Source organism: Mesoplodon mirus (assembly GCF_964341445.2).
Source record: "Mesoplodon mirus genome assembly, chromosome: 19".
Classification (NCBI taxonomy): Eukaryota; Metazoa; Chordata; class Mammalia; order Artiodactyla; family Ziphiidae; genus Mesoplodon; species Mesoplodon mirus.
The window spans coordinates 13846903-13866798 of NC_138995.1; the positions used below are offsets into that span (position 1 = coordinate 13846903).

General features: G+C 53.7%; 1 protein-coding gene across 2 annotated transcripts in view; it reads right to left on the bottom strand.

Annotated features, from left to right (window-relative positions):
- The window catches only part of LOC309794484 (protein VAC14 homolog), a 94454-nt gene that overhangs the window by 56490 nt on the left and 18068 nt on the right, over window positions 1-19896 (bottom strand). For both annotated transcript variants that reach the window (XM_082606032.1, XM_082606031.1), the window contains 3 exons: window positions 17678-17741; window positions 9987-10131; window positions 9695-9760 (listed from right to left, as the gene is read on the bottom strand). In XM_082606032.1, coding sequence (XP_082462158.1) covers window positions 9695-9760; window positions 9987-10131; window positions 17678-17741 — 275 coding nt within the window. The remainder of the gene's footprint in view (window positions 1-9694; window positions 9761-9986; window positions 10132-17677; window positions 17742-19896) is intronic.

A 19896-nucleotide genomic window follows, 5' to 3' on the forward strand; every position in this document is an offset into this window, starting at 1 on the left:
ACTCAGCTCTGGTCCGAGGAGGCAGAACCAGGCCCCAGCAAGGGAGGGAGGAGGGTGGGGCGGGCCGCAGTGGGGTCAGCTCACCACCTGCCCCAACCCGTCTCTTCACTTGCTCATGAAACATGTCTGGGCACCTCCAATGTGCTGGACACAGCCTCTGTCCTCATAGAGTGTGACAAGGGCTGTGAGAGGGTCTGAGGGCACAGGGTGCTATGATGACACAGACAGGGACCTGGCCGGCCTTGATGAGCAGGAGGAGTGGGTGGCGTACGTGACAAATAAGGCTTCGTGGATTCACAGAGCATCAAGCCGAGATCCTGACCTAGTTACTTCACTTCCCTGAATCTGTTTCCACTTTAGTAAAGTGGGGACACAGCAGAACGCACCCTCAAGCGGCTGCTGTGGAGATGGACTAAGACCACGCCTGCTGGGTGATGCCCAGCAAAGGCCTGGCGTGCAGTGAGCGTTAGGTACACTTCCTGTCCTCAGCATCTCTAGCAACCAGAACTCCCCGCCCCATCCGTGCGCCTTGCAAACTGCCAACAGGAAGATGTCAGGGAAATTTAGTTGATTCAGCTTTGCCCATCTCTGGAGGAGAAGAAATTGACACCCATCTTGGGAAAAATTTTGACTTCTGAAGATGCCACAAGTGGGGTGGGGGTGGGGGGTAAAAACAGGGCCCCTGGCCTGGCCACCACCTCAACGGCTATGGAGAGAGGGCATCAGGGCTGAGAGCTAGGGGCCTGGCCCCTAGCCTCCCAATAGGATCTTAGGCTGATCTGTTCTCAACCAGAGACAAGCATCAAAATCGTTGCGGGTTGTGGAGAATACCAGCATCCAGGCCACGAGGCTGCACCTCAGAGAACAATTCAGGTGGTCTGGGCTGAGGCCCAAACAGCCGGATTTTAAAAAGCTCCAGAGAGGGGTCCCTGGTGGTCCAGTGGGTAAGACTCTGCGCTCCCAGTTGAGGGGGCCTGGGTTCGATCCCTGGTCGGGGAACTAGATCCCACACGCACGCTGCAACTAAGAAGCCCGTGTGCCACAATTAAAGATCCTGCAACGAAGATCCCTCATGCTGAAACTAAGACACGGTGCAGCTAAAACAAACAAACAACCTATTAAAGAAAAAAGCTCCAGAGGATTCTGACAGTGGCCCTGGTGTGCGTGGCTCCCTGTGGGACTTCTGTTGGGTTGTTGGACTTTGACCTTTCTAGGTGAGGTGACTGATCACTTCCTGAGTTCAAGGAGAGATGGGCTGGGGCAGGTGGTCTGCTCATCCCTGGAGGCCAGTCGGCCTGTAGCTCGGCTCTCTGGGAGCCCCCAGCCCTGTCCAGGGTAAGACGGTTCGCAACCAGCTCCCCTGTGCGGACTCCCTCCTGTGCCGCCCAGCCCTACTTCGGGAAAGCAAACCTCCCCTTCATCCGCCCTTCTCAGTCCACCCTCGCCTTCACCAGGAGCCCCCTGCCCAACTCAGGTGCTCCAGTTACGGTGCAGCTCTGGGTCCTCACCTGCCCATCAGTGGAGGGAATCCAGACAGATAAAGACTGAAAACCCTTCCGGCACACAAACCTGCCTTCCTAGAGCGGGTGACGGCGGCCGATGGCGGGTACCGTGGGTCCCCCCTTACCTGAGGGAGGCTGATGCGGGGCAGTGAAAGCACACAGTGCAGAGATATGGAAGGATGAGAGCAGCAGGCCTCCCCACAGGCTCAATTCTGGGACTGAGACCACGCGCCCCTCTCCCCTGCCCCCTCCACGGTAATCGTCTGCGTCAAGGGCTCACTGCAGAAGACCTCCCAGGACCTCTAGCGCTGACGGCCGGTGCCTCTGCTGGGCCGTGGGGGCCTGGGGCCACCTGTCCCTGTGGCTTGTGACTAGAGGCCTGTGTCTCTGCCTTGCTGGCCACAGCTTTTCTCCCTGCTCATTACTTCCCCTCCTCTCATTTTCTCTCCAAAGCCCCCAACGGAAGCCGCAGGGTCAGCCCCAGGGAGAGCTGAGTGGACCAGCCCCTGGAAGGCTGCAGCAGGAGAGGGTCCACACCTTCCTTGTTGCAGCTGTCTGTGCTGTGGCCCAGCTCATCTCTCCATGTGAGGTGGGCTCTCGGCGAGAGGAACCAAGTTCTTGGCCCCTGACATCTCACCCCTCGGTTCTCTGGGCTGGCATCTGACCTGATCGTGTGATCTGACTATAAAGAAATCTTCGGAATTGAAGCGGGGGGCGGGTGGTGGAGGGGTTGTTTTTGTTTGTTTTGGAGAGTGGATGGAATGAAAATTGGAGTGAAATAAAAACTGAGGCAAGGATATGAGAAGGAAAAACAAGCCCCATTCTTACAGAAGACTGTCCACTTTTGAGCAGGCCGCATTAGTATTCCAGGCAGTGGAGTCAGGACCACACAAAGTCAGAGCTGGAAGGGACTAACACGATCCAGTCCAACCGCAATTTAGGGAGGGAAACGGAGGTGAGGAGATGCCGTGGACTTGCCCGGTCCCACGGGGAGAGTGGGCAGCGTGGAGCAGGGGCCTGTCCTCCTGTTCTTCACCCGGGCTGCTTCCACACCGCCCCTCAGCCGTCCCCGCCACTGGCCCATTCCTTCTGGATGGGGCCCTGGGTGGGTGAGCAGCCCCGGGGCAGCCCGATGGGGCAGGTCAAAGTCAAGTGCGTCCAGACTGAAGAATAAAGCACACCCCATCCCAGCGGCACTCCCGCTGTGCAGCGAGGTCAGACCTCCCGTGGGGTTTTAGATGTTCTGGAATCAGACAGAGCTGACTTCCAATTCTGGCTCCTGGCAGTGTGACCTTGGGCAAGTTGTCGTCCTCAAGCCTGAATTTCCTCTTATGTCAAACTGGGGATAATGAAAACCACTCCAAGATCACCAGGCAGATTCCTTAGGGCAACAGGTGCGATGCACTCTGACCAGCGCAACTACCCCATAAACTGGTTTCTGCCTCTCCTTCTCCCAGACACGTGGCGTCCGGCACACAGCAACCACCACGGTTTCCAAAGGATGCCAGCGCTGGGGGCGTCGGACAGGCCATCACTGGCTCTCTAAGCTGCTGTCAATTACAGGGGCCTCTGGATAAGTGGCAGCCCTCATTTCTGGGGCAGACACTGAGGGATGGCCAATTTCCAACAGAAGGCTCTCCTTCCCGAGGGCAGGAGAGCACAGCCCGTCATGGTGGAACGTGAGTCAGAAGAGGAACCCATGGGGACTGGCGCCTCCCCACCACCCGCAGGGCACAGCTCTTGAGTTTGGGGCCTCCCCCAATGCGAAAGGCTCTGTTGCCACCAACTAAATCCCTTTACAGCAGGGAGATGAATCCCTGGGCCCAACTGGCCAACCCGCCAGACCATAGTGACAAGGGCTCCTGGGGAGAGGAAAAGTTGAGGGAGTACTTCCGTGGACCGGGTGGGATGAGGGATGGAGAGGGAAAGGGACATGATGGGACGGCAGTGCTGCTGCTCCCCGAGGCAGAAGTCAAAGGCAGCCTCGCCCCAAGTCTGCGCCGGGGGACCGGGCTCAGACCGCCAGGCAGGAGCAGCAGCGGCAACAGTCACAGTGCAATCCCAGAGCCACTCTGCTCATCCCTTATACTGGCCTCGGCCCGTTTCTCTTTGGGGCGACTCAGCGTAGCCCCGCAGAGCTCTCTCTTTTGAGATTTGAGAACCTCTCCCGCTCCATTTCTCCTGGGATCTGGACCATGAAAACAAATGAAATCCTCTCCCTGTCCCCCGAAGCCCACCACCCTCAAATATAGTCGTGTCTGTTCCCTGGTAACGCCCCTGCTGGTGAGGGTCCGAGCGCCCCGACACAGAGTGGGTTGATGGGCCAAGTCTCGCACCAGAGAGAAGAGCTGACGGCCCCCCCTTCCCTCAGGACTCAGCAGAGGGCGGGGCAGCTCTTGCGCTCCTGCCCACAGGTCTGGACACTTCTGAGATGTACCATGGGGTAGAGAAAGGGAAGGCACTGGGCTACTCTGGACTGGGGTACCTCACTGCTCCCATGGGGGACTTTAAGTACCTTTGTTAGATGCCCCCAGATCATTTCTTAGACCCGTCTAACTATCCCCCAACTATTCCGGCCTCCTAGTCATGGCTGTATGTCCCACTGGGTGTGACAGCCAGACCACACTCTCCATGCAGTTAATGGATTCCGGAGTCAGAAACTCTACCACTACTGTGAGTAATGCCCTCACTAACCTACCTTCCAAATTTTCTAGAATATGAACACATAAGCCATAAACTCCCATCCACAATTTCTCTTCATAGTTACTTTGCAACTAGGGGAGGAGAAAGAGGGGGGGACTTCTCCTGGATGGAGAATGTCTGCTCTAAGGTGTTAGGGACACCCCAGCTCCGAGATGTTGAGAAGCCTCTGGGAGGCTGCCTCTGGTGGCCCCAGTAGGTGTGCCCCTCTGGATCTCAATGGAATCAGCAAGAAGCTGTGGCAGTGAGAGGCCCCAGGGCAGGTCCTCTGCTGCGGCTGCCAGTTCTCCTCCTTTCCTTGGACCCGGGGCAGCCAGCTGGGAGCCCCTCCACCGGCGACACTGCAACACAGCCCACTGACGAGGGGCTCCCCGCTCTGGGCAGCGCTATCTCAGGGCTGCTGGGGGACTGATAGAGGGGGAGAAAGCACAGGATGGGGTACCGGTCCTGCTGCTCACTGTCTTCCTCTTGATTTTTCTGTGACCTGGAAATGGACAATGAACCCCCAACAGCCCCACCTACTCTGGCCATCTGCAAAGGGCCTGTGTGGTCCTAGAGACAGGCAGGGAAACAGGACAGAGACCTGCTTCCATTCCGGCTTCTGCTGCTGAAACTGAGGCAGGAGGGACGTGGGGCAAACATGGAGCCCATCTTCCTGATTTCAGTGTGTCTCTGCCATTTTCACAGAAATTATAACCAGCGTCGGAGGAGCGAACGTTTACCATGTGTTTACATGTGCTGTGTCCTGTGCTGAGCATGTGACATTCTCCATCTCATTTAATCCTCACAACAACCTGGGTGGGTGGTTCCACCATTACTTTCGGTTTTCAGATAAGAAAAGTGGGCTCAGAGAGGCTATGTAATTTGCTCAAGGGCAACCAGCTTTTTTTTTTTTGGACCCGCCATGCAGCATGGGGGATCTTAGTTCCCGACTAGGGATAGAACCTGTGCCCTCTACAGTGGAAGCGCGGAGTCCTAACCACCTGGACTGCCAGGGAATCCCCCAATCAACTATTAAGTGGCAGAGCCAGGACCAGACGCCTGGACAGCCTGGCCACCGGGCTGCACTGTCACTCGGGAAAAAATAGTACCGGAAAGGAATGCCCCTCAAAGTCACAACAAAATTTTAAATACTAAAAGTAAACTTCATAATGAATAAGACCTACAAAAAAGACCTCGAAGCTTTACAAGATGACTCAAATGGGGACAAGCCCTGCTCCTGGGCAGAAGAGTTCAACAGAGCGAAATGCCAATTTCCCCCTGAAGAACTTGGGGTGATGCACAGGTTGTTAGGAAGGGCCCGGATCAGATCAGGAGCTTTACTGTGTCCCTTTAAACAGTGGTCTATGAGGCATGTGCAGACATCACTGGCCCTTTGTACAGGCTGGAGCGGTTAGGCTCTTGCCCATGGTCCATGGTGAGGAGGGGTTAGAGCTCCTGTGATTCAAGCTCAGGTCTGGTGGCTGGCTGGCTGGGACGCTACGTTCCCTTGGAGGGGCACCAGACATCCTTCCAGGTCTCTTCTGAGACTGAGACTTTTTATTTTTAATTCTACATATTTCTTTCTTTAAAATAGATCTTATTTTTTTGAGAAGTTTTAGGTTCACAGCAATAATTGAGCAGAAGGTACAGAGATTTCCCACATACCTCCTGCCCCTGCATGCGCACAGCCTCCCCCTTATCAGTCTTTCTCACCACGGCAGAGCATCTGTTACAATCGATGAACCTACGCTGACACATCATTATCCCCCGAAGCCCATAGCTGACAGGAGGGTCCACTCATGGTGTTGTACATTCTGTGGGTTTGGACACATGTATAATGACACGTACCCACCGTTACCCCCGAGGATTTTTTTTCTTTTTTTTTTTGGCTGTGCTGCATGGCATCTTAGTTCCCTGACCAGGGATCAAACCCACAGCCCCTGCAGTGGAAGCGAGGAGTCTTAGCCACTGGACTGCCAGGGAAGTCCTCCCCCCACCCGCTGAGGATTTTAAATTCAGGTTAGGAGGCAACTTGTGCTTGAGAGTAAGATGAGGATGAGGAATCACCGAGCCGCCCCCTCCCCCCACCCCCCTGCCACTGAGCCCGCCGCACCATCAGGAACATGGAGAAGACCTGTCCTCTGGGGGCTCACGGGCACAGCCCGCCCCGGCAGCTGCAGGCTCGGGAGGCAGCCGACAACTGGCATCTTCCGGCCAGGGGAAGAAGCAGCCCCACCTCCCACCAGGGTCCAGCAGGAAGCTCTGTGCACGTGCCATGCATTCTGCGCTGTTGAATCGGGGTTGCATTTTCACTTAAAAACAAGTCATTGGATCTCCAGCTAAGGGGAGGATTTCTACTCCAGTGCCAAGAATATTAATTTGACACCTGCAAATTCTTTCTGACAAAAGGGATTTTCAGATAAAGTCTGCAAGGAGCAGGCGGTACTGAGGAAACAGCCGCTTATCCTGAACAAGGTAAAGCAGAGACAACCTGAGGATGCCAGACGGGTGTGGACTACCAGGCTGTCACGGGAGCGGGGGGGAAGGGGAGGCGGACAGAGAAACAATGGCACCCAAGACACCCCAGTGAGGCCACATGCCAAGGGGACAGTGGAACATGGTGGGGGGGTGCAGAGCTAGGTCTCTGAGGCTCTGCCCCTCCCTGTGCCCAGCTCTTGCATCATTAACACCTGGGTACACTCTTGTCCCCCGGGGGCCAGTGGCTCTCACCAAGGGTGATGGGCACGTGGGTGTATCACAATCATCCTGGGAGAGAAAAACATTTGCAACATACATGATAAATGGAATGTCCCCGATATACAAAGAGCTCCTGTAAATCAATAAGAAGAGTGGACAAAGGGTCAGGGGGCTGAGGGAGAACTTTATCAGAATACACACACCCCTCTCCACACCAGACTGAGAGAACTCTTCTCAAGAACTTGCGGAACAAGAGGAGGCATATGGGGATGACGAAACGACTAAACACGAGCTGGGGTTCTGATGTGGGCGGTCAGGGCCACAGGTGGTGAAACCCAGGCATGGTGGTTAAGCGACTAAGAGGACGGGCTTTGGAGTCAAACAGATCCGGTTCTGAGTTTGGCTCCGCCACTCCCTGGCTGTGTGCAGCTTAACCTCACCTCCCTCGGCCGTGTTTTCTGAACTGCAAAATGGAAATGGTAACAGTATTTCCCCCACAGAACTGTTGAACTTTCTCTAGATACAACAGCTAAGGGGTCTAAGCACAGTTCCTGGCACTGTAACGACCTCACACAAGTCAGTTGTTACAAATGGGCTAAGCTGTGCCTTGAGGCCCCAGGCTGGATGTACGGCCCTGCGCAAGGTGGGCCACAGTTACATTCCATCAGCGAGGGGGCTCTGTGAAGCCCTCCCTAGGAAGGCGCCTCTCTCCACCAAACTGACTGTGGTCCAACTTGACTAGATGGCCTTTCAGGGTCTTGCACCCCAGGGAGCTCCAATCTGAGATCAGGGCTGTGCCTGGAAGTATTGGGAAATTCTCACAGACAGCACTTCCTAGATACCCTGGAAAGGAAGCTCATTCCAGGAGAAGAGGGACTTTGCCTTGTTCATGGCTGTATTTCCACTGCCAAGTACACTGTACCCTCTCAAGGTCACCAGATTCGCCGGGGGCCATTTGGGGACGTGATTCTGGTGAAGAACCAGGATGCGGCAAAATCACAACTCGCCACTGATACTGAGGTCCCTAAATCCCTTCCCCGGAGAGATGGGAAAGCAGGGACGTTCACAGCTGTTAGAGGAGCACCCTCCCGCCTCACCCCCTCTGGTCACTGTCCCCAGGAGCAGCTGCAATCCCCTCCCCACCGGAGGCCCACAAGATGGGCCCCAAAGCCCCACAACACCTGGCACTTCAGCAAATCGAGCTCCCACAGCCACAACCTGAACAGAGCTGTTTCATGGACTGCGTCTCCTCTGGCTCCCTTCAAATGCACATGCACGCAAAGACCAATCGCGAGCAAAGAAGGCTGGATGGGCTTAAACAACTCCATTTAAAGGACTGAAGACTCAGCTGCTTCCACTGCAGTCCTCAGGAAGGACCCAATCAGCAAAGCTATTCTCTCCCTTTTTGTATTGAAATGAGGGCCGTGACTGTGCAGTGAGTCAGTCCTAACTCAGGCAGAACTGGGCCACGTCCACCTGGGCCTCACACTGAAGCGGTGGTGGGGGAAAGGGGGGGGGTGGCGTGTGTGTGCACACGCGTGTGTGTGGTGGACAGGCAGGAGGGGACACGGGCAGCCTCCCAGACCACCTGCTTTGGGTTTTCTGGAAGTGCAGAGTCCCTGAGAGGACCTAGAGGTGGACATTTGCCTGTCTGCATCTCTCTTCAGCTCAGGTTCAGGGAAGCAAAGTCAGGCTGCAGGACAGCTGCCCTGGGCTCCACACAAGCCTGGTACCAGCCCGGGAAGGAACGAGGTGCCTCCTGCTACGGGAAGTCATGAGCCACGTCCCTCTCCCTCTCTCTCCCGCCGCTCCAGCCCGTCTGCTCTTCGTTCCCGGTGGGCAGCTGGGAGGTCCGCAGGTATGCGCGAGCCTGATGCCTCACGGAGCCCACAGCTGCCCGGAGCCCCGAGGAGGGAAGAAGAGGGGAGGAGAGGGGCGGGTCAAGGCGCGGGCCGCCAGCGGCCAACACACAGCCTGGAGCTGGTACTGGCGGAGGGAAGGGATGCTACCCCGGGAAATGGCAACACCCAACTACAAATCCTGCCCCTTGGCTGGGAAGCAGCGGAGTCCTGGTGAGGAAGTCCACGGAACAGAACGCTGCCGGGAATGGCATGGGGAGAGGCGTGCAGCTGGAGGAGCCCCTCCCTCACATGGCTGGATGCCAGGTCCTGATCCCCCTGCCCCACTTGGGGTTACTCCTGCTGCCTGGGACGGGGCCAGCCTCTCCCTTCAACTTTCGGTGACCCCAACAAACGCAAAGCTTCAGGGTCCGATTTCAAACTAGAGGTCAAAATGGAGTCCAGCTGAAACGAATCACAACTAACGCTCCCTAGGTGCTTAGCGGGTGCCCAGCACAGCACCTGGCATTTTTCGTGGGTCATTTCGTTCTCACAACCCCGTGTGCTGTTACTACCCTGCCAGACAGAGAAGGAAACTGAGGTGCAGAGCCGGGCAGTGACTTGCCCAAGTTTGGGCAGCTAGGCGGGCTGGACCTTGCCCTTGGGCTCCCCATCACCACTCTCCATGGCCTTCCAGGGGCAAGGAGCTCCCCGCCGGAGCGGTTTCCTTGCCAGTGCCCTGACTCAGCGCGCTCTTCAGAAGGGCCCACAAAGAAAGCATCCTTATTCCCAAAGCTAAGGGCAGTAAACAGCTTTTCCCTTAATGGATGCACCTCACCAGGTAGGAGGAATAGTGTGATTTTAGGGGTGTTGATTTATGAGAACAACAACAACAAAATGAGCACCCCTCAGCTACACATCCCATCAAAAGGAGAGACTGGCAGCTGGGGCACAGAAGGGGCACTGGTGACCTACCTCGTCGGATTCATCTGATAACGTCTGGAGTAGGGTAGGGAAGAGGCTGTCTGTGTGCCGGAACATCTGGAGAGCAGAGAAGCAGGGACCCACGTGAGCTCCCCCACTGCAGGGAACACCTCCCAACCCCCCCTCAAGACACCGAGGGCTCCTCAGGCATCTGCCACTTCTCTCCTGGTCAGGGTTTCTCCAGAACTGCAACGACCAAAATCCTACCAAGCACGGGCAGGCCCTCAAAAACCACCCAGAAGCAGGCCTCTGGCTTGGAGGGCTGAGGGGCCCGGGGGCTCACCTTCCGGGGGGTCTTGATGTAGAGGTGGTAGAGCCACTTGAGGACAGCGATCCTGGTCATCATCCCGATGGCCATGTCGCTGAGGTGGCAGTTCAGCACCTGCACAATCCCGTCGAGGTGGAGGGTGACCGGGGCCCTCTCAGTGCTGTGGGTGAGACCAGGAAGGAGCCAGGTTGAAGCCCATCAGGCCCCCTCCCCTAGAGCTGCAGACGCACCCTGGCCCCGCACACTGAGAAACGCACACTCAGCCCGCTGTCCCGGGGCAGTGGCAGAGGGCACGCACCGCGCAAAGCACTCAGAGGGCCCCTCTCCCTCTGCTCCCCTCCTCCCTCTCCAAGGTAGGAGCTCCGACAACCACGTCTGGGGAGGAAAGCCATTCTGCTGGGCAGCCACCCGCTTCCCCCTTTTCCATTTCCAGCACTAACAGGCTTGTACCAGAGAAAACCTCTCTTGTATCAACGAGCTCTGCCCTAGCAGACCTCATGGTTGAAAGACTGTTTAGCGCCCTCAGGGCATTACGTCCAGACCCTTTGTTGATAAAACAAAACCACCACGTCCAGAGAGTCCAGGGGATGGCCCCGGTAACACCCTTTAAATCCAACAGGTCCTTCACCAGGCACCCAAAGAACACTTCTCCCTTGAGGACAGGGATCGTGGCTCTTCACCTCGTCACACTCCAGGGCACTCAGCACCACGTTTGGCCTGGCTGGGAGGCCTTGAGAGTTGCCTGTGAAGCTGTAACATTCTTGTTTGAGTCGGGGAAGAGGTGACACAGCCTCTGCCTACAGAATGGAGCTTGTTCAGAATGCCTTTGCTCCAGTGGGGCACAGGCTCCCCGCTTCCCTGGCCCAGAGCCTTGCTGGTCTCCAGGCAGAGAAAAGTCCCGCCAAGCAGCCCCGGGAAGGTTGGGTGCTGCTGGGACACTGACACTTAGCCCTCTGCCCAAAGCATGGTGTCCAGGCATTGGCCAGGGTTGTCAGGGATGGGGACGGCAAGGACAGATGTCAGGGAGGGGCTCCTTTCCCCTGCAACGCAGGACACTATCGTTTGCCTGTACAAAACGGCCTTTCATGGTATTTCTAGGCTGCTCAATTATTCATTTGCATCAGGATCTCAATGCCTGTGCTTTTCCAATTCGCCTGCAGACTCCCTGAAGCTCATTTGAAGTGAATTCCTAAAGGGCATGATCTTAGCTCTGTTAAGTGCTAAACGGAACTGCTGGTTAATATAGTTTGATGATTCCCCATGGTGCTCGCTTCGGGGGTGCAAGTGGGCATTCTATCCTCTGGTGGTTAGAGGGGCTGGGCGTGTGAGTGACACGGCCCAGCAGACCTGAGCCTCTGGGTGGGGCTGCCACTGAGATCTCCCCAAGAGCCATATGTCTGGAAGTTCTGGGGTCTTCTGAGGATATTCAAGCATCTGGGTTCTTTGGTAGCCTAAAACAGATGGGGAAACTCCCCCACAGACAGACAAGTCCAGGGTGGCAAATGCAGCCTCCCGGACAATCTCTTAATCTCTCTCACACTCACTGTCCAACAGAAACATAATGCGAGTCACATATAGAATTTTATGTTTTTTGGTTTTATATTAAAAAGTAGAAAGAAAACAGGTGAAATTCATTTTAATGATATATTGTAATTAACCCAATATACCCCAAATGTCACTTCAACACAGAATCAATATAAATATCAATATATAGATTAGTAATAAAGCACATTATATTCTTTTTATGTCCAGACTCTTTTAAACCCAGCGTGTCTTTCATGCCCTCAGCACCCTCAGCTCAGACGGACCACGGCGCGCACACTGGGCAGCACGTGCTAGCAGGCCATCCCAGGGCTTCCCAAGCATTTTCTTTTCTTCTCTGACAATTTCCTAGACACTCCTCTCCCTCCTCCGATGGCCAGGACTGACTGTCTAATCTCCAAGTTCCTCTTTTCCCCACAGCACTGGCCTCCTCCTGGGCTCCTTCTGGGGTGCTCTATAAGCCCTTCTCCTCGGGTGGGCAGGAACCCATGGCTGGAGACACTTCAGATGCCTACCTGCGAGCTCGGAAAGCAGTGGGGAATGAACGGAAGCCCCTTCCCTGCCTGCTCTTTCCTGACCCCGTGAACCCAAGGTCTGCAGTGAGTCCCTTTCCAAGCAGGAGCTGCCACATGGGGCCCAGGGTGCCATGAGTGTCCCATGTCTGGCAGGTCGCTGCCACATTCTTAGCTGAAACAGCCCTCAGGAGGGAGGCCTGGGGGACGCAGGGCTGCACTGATCTAGCACAGCTGTGTCCGGCTGGTGGGGAGGAAGGCAGTGCCAGACCCAGCTCCCCCATCCACCCTGCAGTTCAGGCCCAGTGGGGTGTATGAACCTTGCTGGGGTAGGGGAGACAAGATGACACACGGCTCTGATAACAGTGATGATGGCGATGGTACTCAAAACGCTGATTACTCATGTTCTGGATAAATACTCTGTGCCAGGCATCATGCTGAGCTCTGTACCTGCACAGCCGCATTTACTTCCCTCAAGGGCCCTATGCCAGCAGCAGTGTTGTTCCCATTCTGGAGATGAGGGAATCAGAGCACAGAGACATTAAGTAACCTCTCCACGTGACACAGCTGGGAAGTGGCGGAACTGGCAATTAGAATACGAGCATCCGAGTCCAGAGTGGCCTCACCCACCACATGGCACTGGCTCCTAATGGGCCGCACTCAAGAGAGTCCACGGCAGCATCATTTCCGCGCGAGAGAGGACACTGGGGAAGCCTGGTGCTGATCTCTGTTGGGGGAGGGGGCGCTCCCAATCCAAGTGGCCCAAATAGGATCCCAAGATGCCAAGCATAGACAGCTGCTCGGCCAGCCGGGCTCCTTAACTCACAGTGGTCCCGAGATGCTCCTGGCCAGCTAAGCATCTCTACTGAGGGCAGAAATCGATGCCCGTTATGGCATCTCCCTCAGGTGGCGCTCTGTTGGGGCCAAATAGCAAAGGAAGGACTTCATGGAGCCGGTGTGTAAACCGGCAACACCGTGTGTGCTAACAGTCTCCGACTTTCCCCACAGCAGCCCTCCCCAGACACGGGTACCTTTGGACTGATGGTAAGGCAGGGGTCAGCTTCAAACAACCAAGAACTTCATGGCCGAAAGAGGCCCCATGGTTCACGTAAACCATGCACAGATGCACAGATGGTCAAAGTTCTTTGATGCACAGATGAGACAGTATGGGACCTGTCCGAGGCCATGAGGCATGGAGAACTCACTCCCTCAGCTGGAGACGCTCTCCCTGGCTCCCACTTCCCTTGGCTGGCTGGAGGTGAAGGCCATGGGAAGCAGGCACAGCCCAGGGCACCAGGGAAAGGGAGGGCAGATGATCCTGCCCGCCTCTGAGGGGACAGCTCTCAGCTGCTACGCCGGGTGGGTCGGCTGCTGTGTGCTGGGCTCCGCGCGTGCTCGGTGGGAAGCCGGGACTCTGGAACCTGGGCCCCTCCTAAAGCGGGCACACTGCACCCTGTGCTCAGCTCCTGAGCTGCTGGGCTGGAGCCGGAGGTGCGCTCCCTCCGCCCTGGCTTACCTTACCCAGAAAGAACAGAACGGAGCTCACTCACAGTTTAAAACACATTTCTGCACCGGTTCCAAAATGTCTAGACTAGTCACTCTTGAGGGCTTTTGAGTTATTTCAAGGTGTCTCCAAAACTCCATTTTCACGGAGCACTTTCTCATAAAGCATCTCATAATGAAGGTCTTACAAGTATATGTACTATGACTTCTAAATGAATGGCGCTACTGTGGCTATTAAAATATTGATTTATTGAATACGGCTTCTGATACTTATAATACATCGTGATAAAATCCAGCGCTTCTCTCTGGAAAGCAGCACTTTATTTCTGTAATGTCTAACCCTTGATGGCACTCATATGTTACAGCTCTAATCAAATTAGAACAAAGGTAAATCTAACAGAGAACTGTTGCTGAATTCAAAGTTGTTTTTTATAAAAGATCTTTACTAATTCTTTCAATCAGCAGGTGCTATAAGTTGGGAAGCACTGATTTCTAGATCTTTCTGCTTGCCTTATGCAGCCAGCTACACCAGAAGACCTGTACTAAATGTCCCCGATGACACTGGTCCTCAGCGAGGCCCAGGGCTTCAGAATAGAAGCTTGTGCCCAGGGCAACGCCTGTCCAGGGCTCCTGTATCAGGTCACAGGCCAACATGCAAAGCTCCTGCAACTCTCCAACTGTGACTAATGAAGCTCAAATGCGTGGGCCTGGGGGTCAGACAGACCTACTAGCCTGAATTCCAAGCTGGTCACTAGCTAGCTGAACAACTTTGGGCAAGTAGTTAACCTCTCTGGGCCCGTATCCTCACTTGTAAAATGGGGATAATGACAAGGTTCTTGTAATAATAATTGTAGCTGAAGTGTGTAAAGTGCTTTCTGTGGGCTAGGCACCATTCTGTGCTCTTTACATGCTTTAACTCATTTAAGCTCCATACCACTATGGGGTGAGCAGATCATCACACCCAGTTTACAGATGAGGAAACGGAGGCAGGGAGAGGTTAAGCTGCTTGCCCACGGTCACACCGCCAGGCATGGTGAGGTCAGGATGTGCGCTCAGACAGTGGGATTCCACGGCTCAGAGGATTCACGGTGATGAAGAACGTGCCTGGTGCACAGAGCAGCATTAGACAGGGAGAGAGGGCAAGAAGGAAGGGGTGGGACGGAGAGAAAGAGGTGTACACTACTCTTCCTTAACCCTTCCCTCAGCTGCAAGCACGCTGCCTCCAGCCCTCTTCCCCTGCCTTCCCACGGAGTCCCGTTTCCAGCTCTGTATGCATTTCTCATGCTCCTGGAGGGTGGAGGAACCCAGCCTCCGGGACCTGGAGCCCTTCCTCACTACAATGACCTCGTAGCCCCTGCTCATTCAGATGGCTCTCCCCTGTGGCTACTGTTCACCCGGGGCCACGTGGGGCTTTCCCAGCATCTTGGGACAGAGGGGACATGAGGAGGGAGAAGAGGCTTATGCTCTTGGGTTGTCAGTTACTCTCCCTGTGTTTAGGTCCAAGTGAGGATTTAAAGATCAAAAAAAAAAAGTCTGGGGTGCAAGGATTGGCTTCGAGTGTCACCTCGATTGAGTGTCACCTCGCTGACAGTGTTCTGCCAGGGGGGGATGCGTCTCTGTCATGGGAGGGGACCCCAATTGGGCCGCTGCCCTAGGCTGGCCTGAACTTAGTAAAAGCGGCACCCGCGGGCAGTGCCCTGGGCGAGCGGCGCATCTGGAAAACCACAGGTTTTCGGTGTCCCTGGAAGATGCCATCTTGCCCAAGCTCAGTCCCCCTCTGGCAGCACCAACTGGTGGAAGTAGGCACCCCACCCTCCTGTCCTCAGCTGCCATCTCCAGTGGGTGGGGGGCTGGGCTCAGGTTCCACGACTCTGAAGGCCGCCCTCCTCTCTGGCATAGCTAGTGACTCAGATTGGCAGCTGCCGCGAGGAAACCTCCGTTCGAGGGAAACAAAGCACTAGATAATTTGTTCTCATTTGGGTTTTTAATTTCAAAGATAGGACTGGTGTTTGCTGCTGAATGACGGGTATAAATCAAGGTACTGGTTCCAGCCGGGTGGTTCCCGGCTGCAGCACAGGAACCAAGGCCTCCTTCAGGCGAACGGACCACCGCTTCCCAAGTCAGGCAGTGGAGTCGTGCCTGCCCCACAGGGCGGTCGGTTGTGTCTGGTCTCTGGTCTCTGCTCCTCCTGGACCTCCCCAACCCCCAAGGAGCGTGATCATCCCCTCCCTGTGGCCTAAATTAGTAACAAGTCTGAAACAGGCACTTCTGTTGCCAGTTTTGGCCCCCTCCCTCACCAATCCTCCCTGGCGCTGCCAGAGGGGCTTCTAAACCACAGGGCTGCCCCCCTCACTCCCAGGGCCTTCAGAACTAAAGTGATTCCTCTACAGGTCAGGCCAGTCCCCCTGCATCTCCATCTAGACCACTCCCCCGAGTTCTGGAATCCAATATCCAAACCTGCTTCCTTAACCGCTCCTGGGGGATGCTCAGAGCCGCCTTGAACCCAGCTCTCGATGGGCCTGCTCACACACCCGTTCCTCCTTCCGCCCCTGCTTGGGAAATGATACCAGGATGTCCTGATCTGGCTCAAGCCCCAAATCTAGAAGTTCTTCTTTCCCTCATTTTCCTCCTCTCACGCCAACCATCCCTCGGCAAATCCTGTCAATTCTACCATCAGAACAGATGTCAAATCTATCAACTTCCTCCATACTCTGCCGCCTCTTCAGTCTGAGCCTCTATCCCATCTGACCGGGACGTGGCGGTGGCCCCCTGACCGGTATGCACCCACCCGAGTCCCTCCTAAATCCATTCTCCACACAACAGCCCCGACCTCCTGTCCCTCCTCAGCCCTAAAGTGGAGATAACGCTACTACTGACCCCACGGGATTTAAACATCAGCAAAACCTAACGATGCAACACAAAGCATTGGGCACAGCCGGGCCCCGGAAGCCCTCCCCGAGCGTTCAGGGTTGTCAGCCAGTGTTCCAGCGAGCCTCAGCTGGGGCGCCAACGCTTGCCCCCAACACCGTCTGAGCCCCCAGCAAAACCATCACTTCCCTTTCCAGTAACTTCCTGCTTACTTCTCTGCCTCCCCACTGGAGAACCTCAAGATCAGGGACCACATTCAGGGGCCGTATCTTTATCTTGGAACCTGCAGGGCTGAACACAGGCTCTGGATGTGTGTGATGACTAGCTAAAAACAAATAAATGAACAGTGTTTATTGGCTTGCTTGAACAATGTGGGAGAGGTCTTAGGAATAGTCCACATTTATAATCAGTACTCACTTTGAAAACACCTACAAGGTCCTTAGAGATAAGAATAAAAAAATGATATAAAAGGAGAAAAGATCCTAAAGGTCTGAGGAGAAGAGAGACTCTTGGGGTTGAGTGTATATTTTCTCTTCATGAGTGACCCGTTCCCATCCACATTCAATGTTGAATTCAGAGGGAAGAAACCCCTTATAGGAGAACCTCCATCTCTTCCAGCCCCACAGCCAATCCTTCCCAAGGAAAAAGTGACATGGGGCAAGTCCAGGGGACGCAGACAGGGACAGGATGGTGATGATTCCCTCCCAGGGGGATGTCATCATCCTGCAGAGTATGGCGGGGGCTGGCAAGGATTACGTTGCTGCACCATTACAGCCTGCACTGCCCCCGTGTGGAAGGCTGCACCATTACAGCCGACCTGGGCGCCTGGGAAAGGACAGCTCTTGCATCCCAGCCTATGCACCCTCCCTGCCTGTGCTCTGGACTCTCCTTGAACCGCATTCCACCCCACCACCCCCCCCCCCGCCGCCGCCACCGTCAGTCTCATCAGCCTCGTGTTATCCTGGACAAGCGAAAGGGGCTGGGCAAAGGCATCTGCAAGCATCTCCCTGTGGTCATCATGCATTAGCTACACTCTTACAACTTGTATTTACTCACCTCTAACAGTTTCTAATCCCTCCCAAGAGGCCATGTGTCCATCAGAATCGGGTTGGGTGCGCTTTCTTAATATCCTTCGGACTCCCTCATCAGGCACTTCCTGTGCCCACAAGTAGCGGCCCCAAGCAAAGTCTGCCTCAGGGCTTTGCTGCAGTCTCCTGCACCCAGGGAAGATCGAGCCTGCTCACTTTCCACAAACAGCTCTGGCCAGAACAAACCACTTACCTGGCTGGAGTGAAGACACTGATGCCGCTACTGAAGCTGGAGTCACAAGAACCACTGGGCCCTCCTGGGGAGAGAAAGAGGAACAAGGCATCATGATAAAGGCTGTTGGAGTCTTCAGAATGAACAAGACCTCTGTCACAAGGACACACAGACCCTCTAGTCCCCAGCACCTTGATTGTGGCTCTTGGAAAGGGATGTAAGTCTGGAGCCCTGAAGACCCAATGCCTACTCATTCCCCAAAGCTTTTGGACAGTACCCATGATTGTAGGTTTTTAGGCACAGTGATCTCACAAGTGGGGGGTCTCCAGGGCTGGACATATCTGGGAAATCTCAGAAGGTGTTGCTGGTTCAAGGACCATGGATGTTAAAAGTGACTTCTGGAACACTCAACATCATAAGCCATCAGGGAAATGTAAATCAAAAGCCCAATGAGATACCATTTCACACCCACCAGGTGGCTTAAATAAAAAAGACAGATATTAGTAGCAAGTGAGAGTGAGGATGTGGAGAAGCTGGAACCCTTGTACACTGCTGGTGGGAATGTGAAATGGTGCAGCTGCTTTGGAAAACAGTCTGGCAGCTCCTCAAAAGGCTTCAAACAGTTAGTTACCATATGGCCCAGCCAGTCCACTCCTAGAGAAATGAAAACTTACGTCCACATCAAAAACGTGTACACCATGTTCATAGCAGCACTATTCACAACAGCCATAAAGTGGAAACAATCCAAATGTCTATCAAATGAATGGATACACAAGATGTGTTGGAGCCCTACAATGGACAATTATTTGGCAATAAAAAGGAAGTACTGATCATGCTACGTGGATGAACCTTGAAAACATTATGCTAAATGAAAGAAAGCAGTCACAAAGGATCACATGTTTTGATCCCATTTATATGAAATGTCTAGAATAGGCAGATCTCTATAGAAAGAAAGTAGATTAGAGGTTGCCGAGGACTAGAGGAGACAAGGGTGTGATGGCCATTTTCTTAAATTAAAAAAAAAAAAAACCTTTTAAGATAATTTTAGATTTACAGAAAAGTTGCAGAAATAGTACAGAATTCTCGATATTCTTCATCTAGCTGCCCCTAATATTAGTATTGTACACACCCATAGCTCAATGATCCAACAGGAAAGTAGCATTGATAGAGTATTACGAACTAGACTACAGATCTAATCCAATTTCACCACTCGTGTCCTTGGTTCCAGGATCGAATCCGGAACCCCGCATTGCATTTAGTCCTCCTGTCTCCTTGGTCCCCTCCAATCTGTGACAGGTCCTCAGTCTTTCCATATCTTTCGTGAACATGCTTTTGAAACCCTTGATCAGTTACTCTGTAGAAGATCTCTCCATTTGGGCCTGTCTCATGTTTTCTCATGACTAGGCTAAGGCTATGCATTTTTGGAAAAATGCTTCTGAAGTGATGTGCCTTCTCAGTACATCAAATCAGGGGTACATGATGTCTATCTTTCTCTTTACTGGTGACATTAACCCCATCACCCAATTTATGGTAGTGCCTACCAGGTTTCTCCCCTGTAAAGTGAGTATTTTTCTTTTTGTAATGAATAAATATCTTGGAGAAGATACTTAAGACGAGACAAATATCCAGGTTTTTCCCCTCATACTTTCCCCCACTGTTTTTATCATCCATCAGTGGATGTTGCCTACATTTAGTACTATGGAGTTTGACTAATGGTAATTTTCTATATTCCTCTTTCCTACTACATTAACTGGAATTCTTCTATATAGAAGAGCTGTTCCTTCTCCGTCATTTACCTATCTATCCATCCATCCATCCATTCATTCATTTATATCATCATTGACCCATACATATTTATTTTATTCTGTGGGTTACACATTAAAACTATCATTATTTATATTATTTTTCAAATGGTAACAGCCCTGGCCTCCTAAAAGTTTTAAATTATACAACTAACACAGTCTTACACTAAAAATTCCTAACAAAACAAGGCAAAGCCCCCTTCTCTCTCATTTATTTATTTATTTATTTGGCTGCGTTGGGTCTTTGTTGCTGTGCACGGGCTTTCTCTAGTTGTGGCGAACGGGGGCTACTCTTCGTTGCGGTGCGTGGGCTTCTCACTGCAGTGGCTTCTCTTGTTGCAGAGCACAGGCTCTAGGCGTGTGGGCTTCAGTAGTTGTGGCACGCAGGCTCAGTCGTTGTGGCTCACGGGCTCTAGAGCGCAGGCTCAGTAGTTGTGG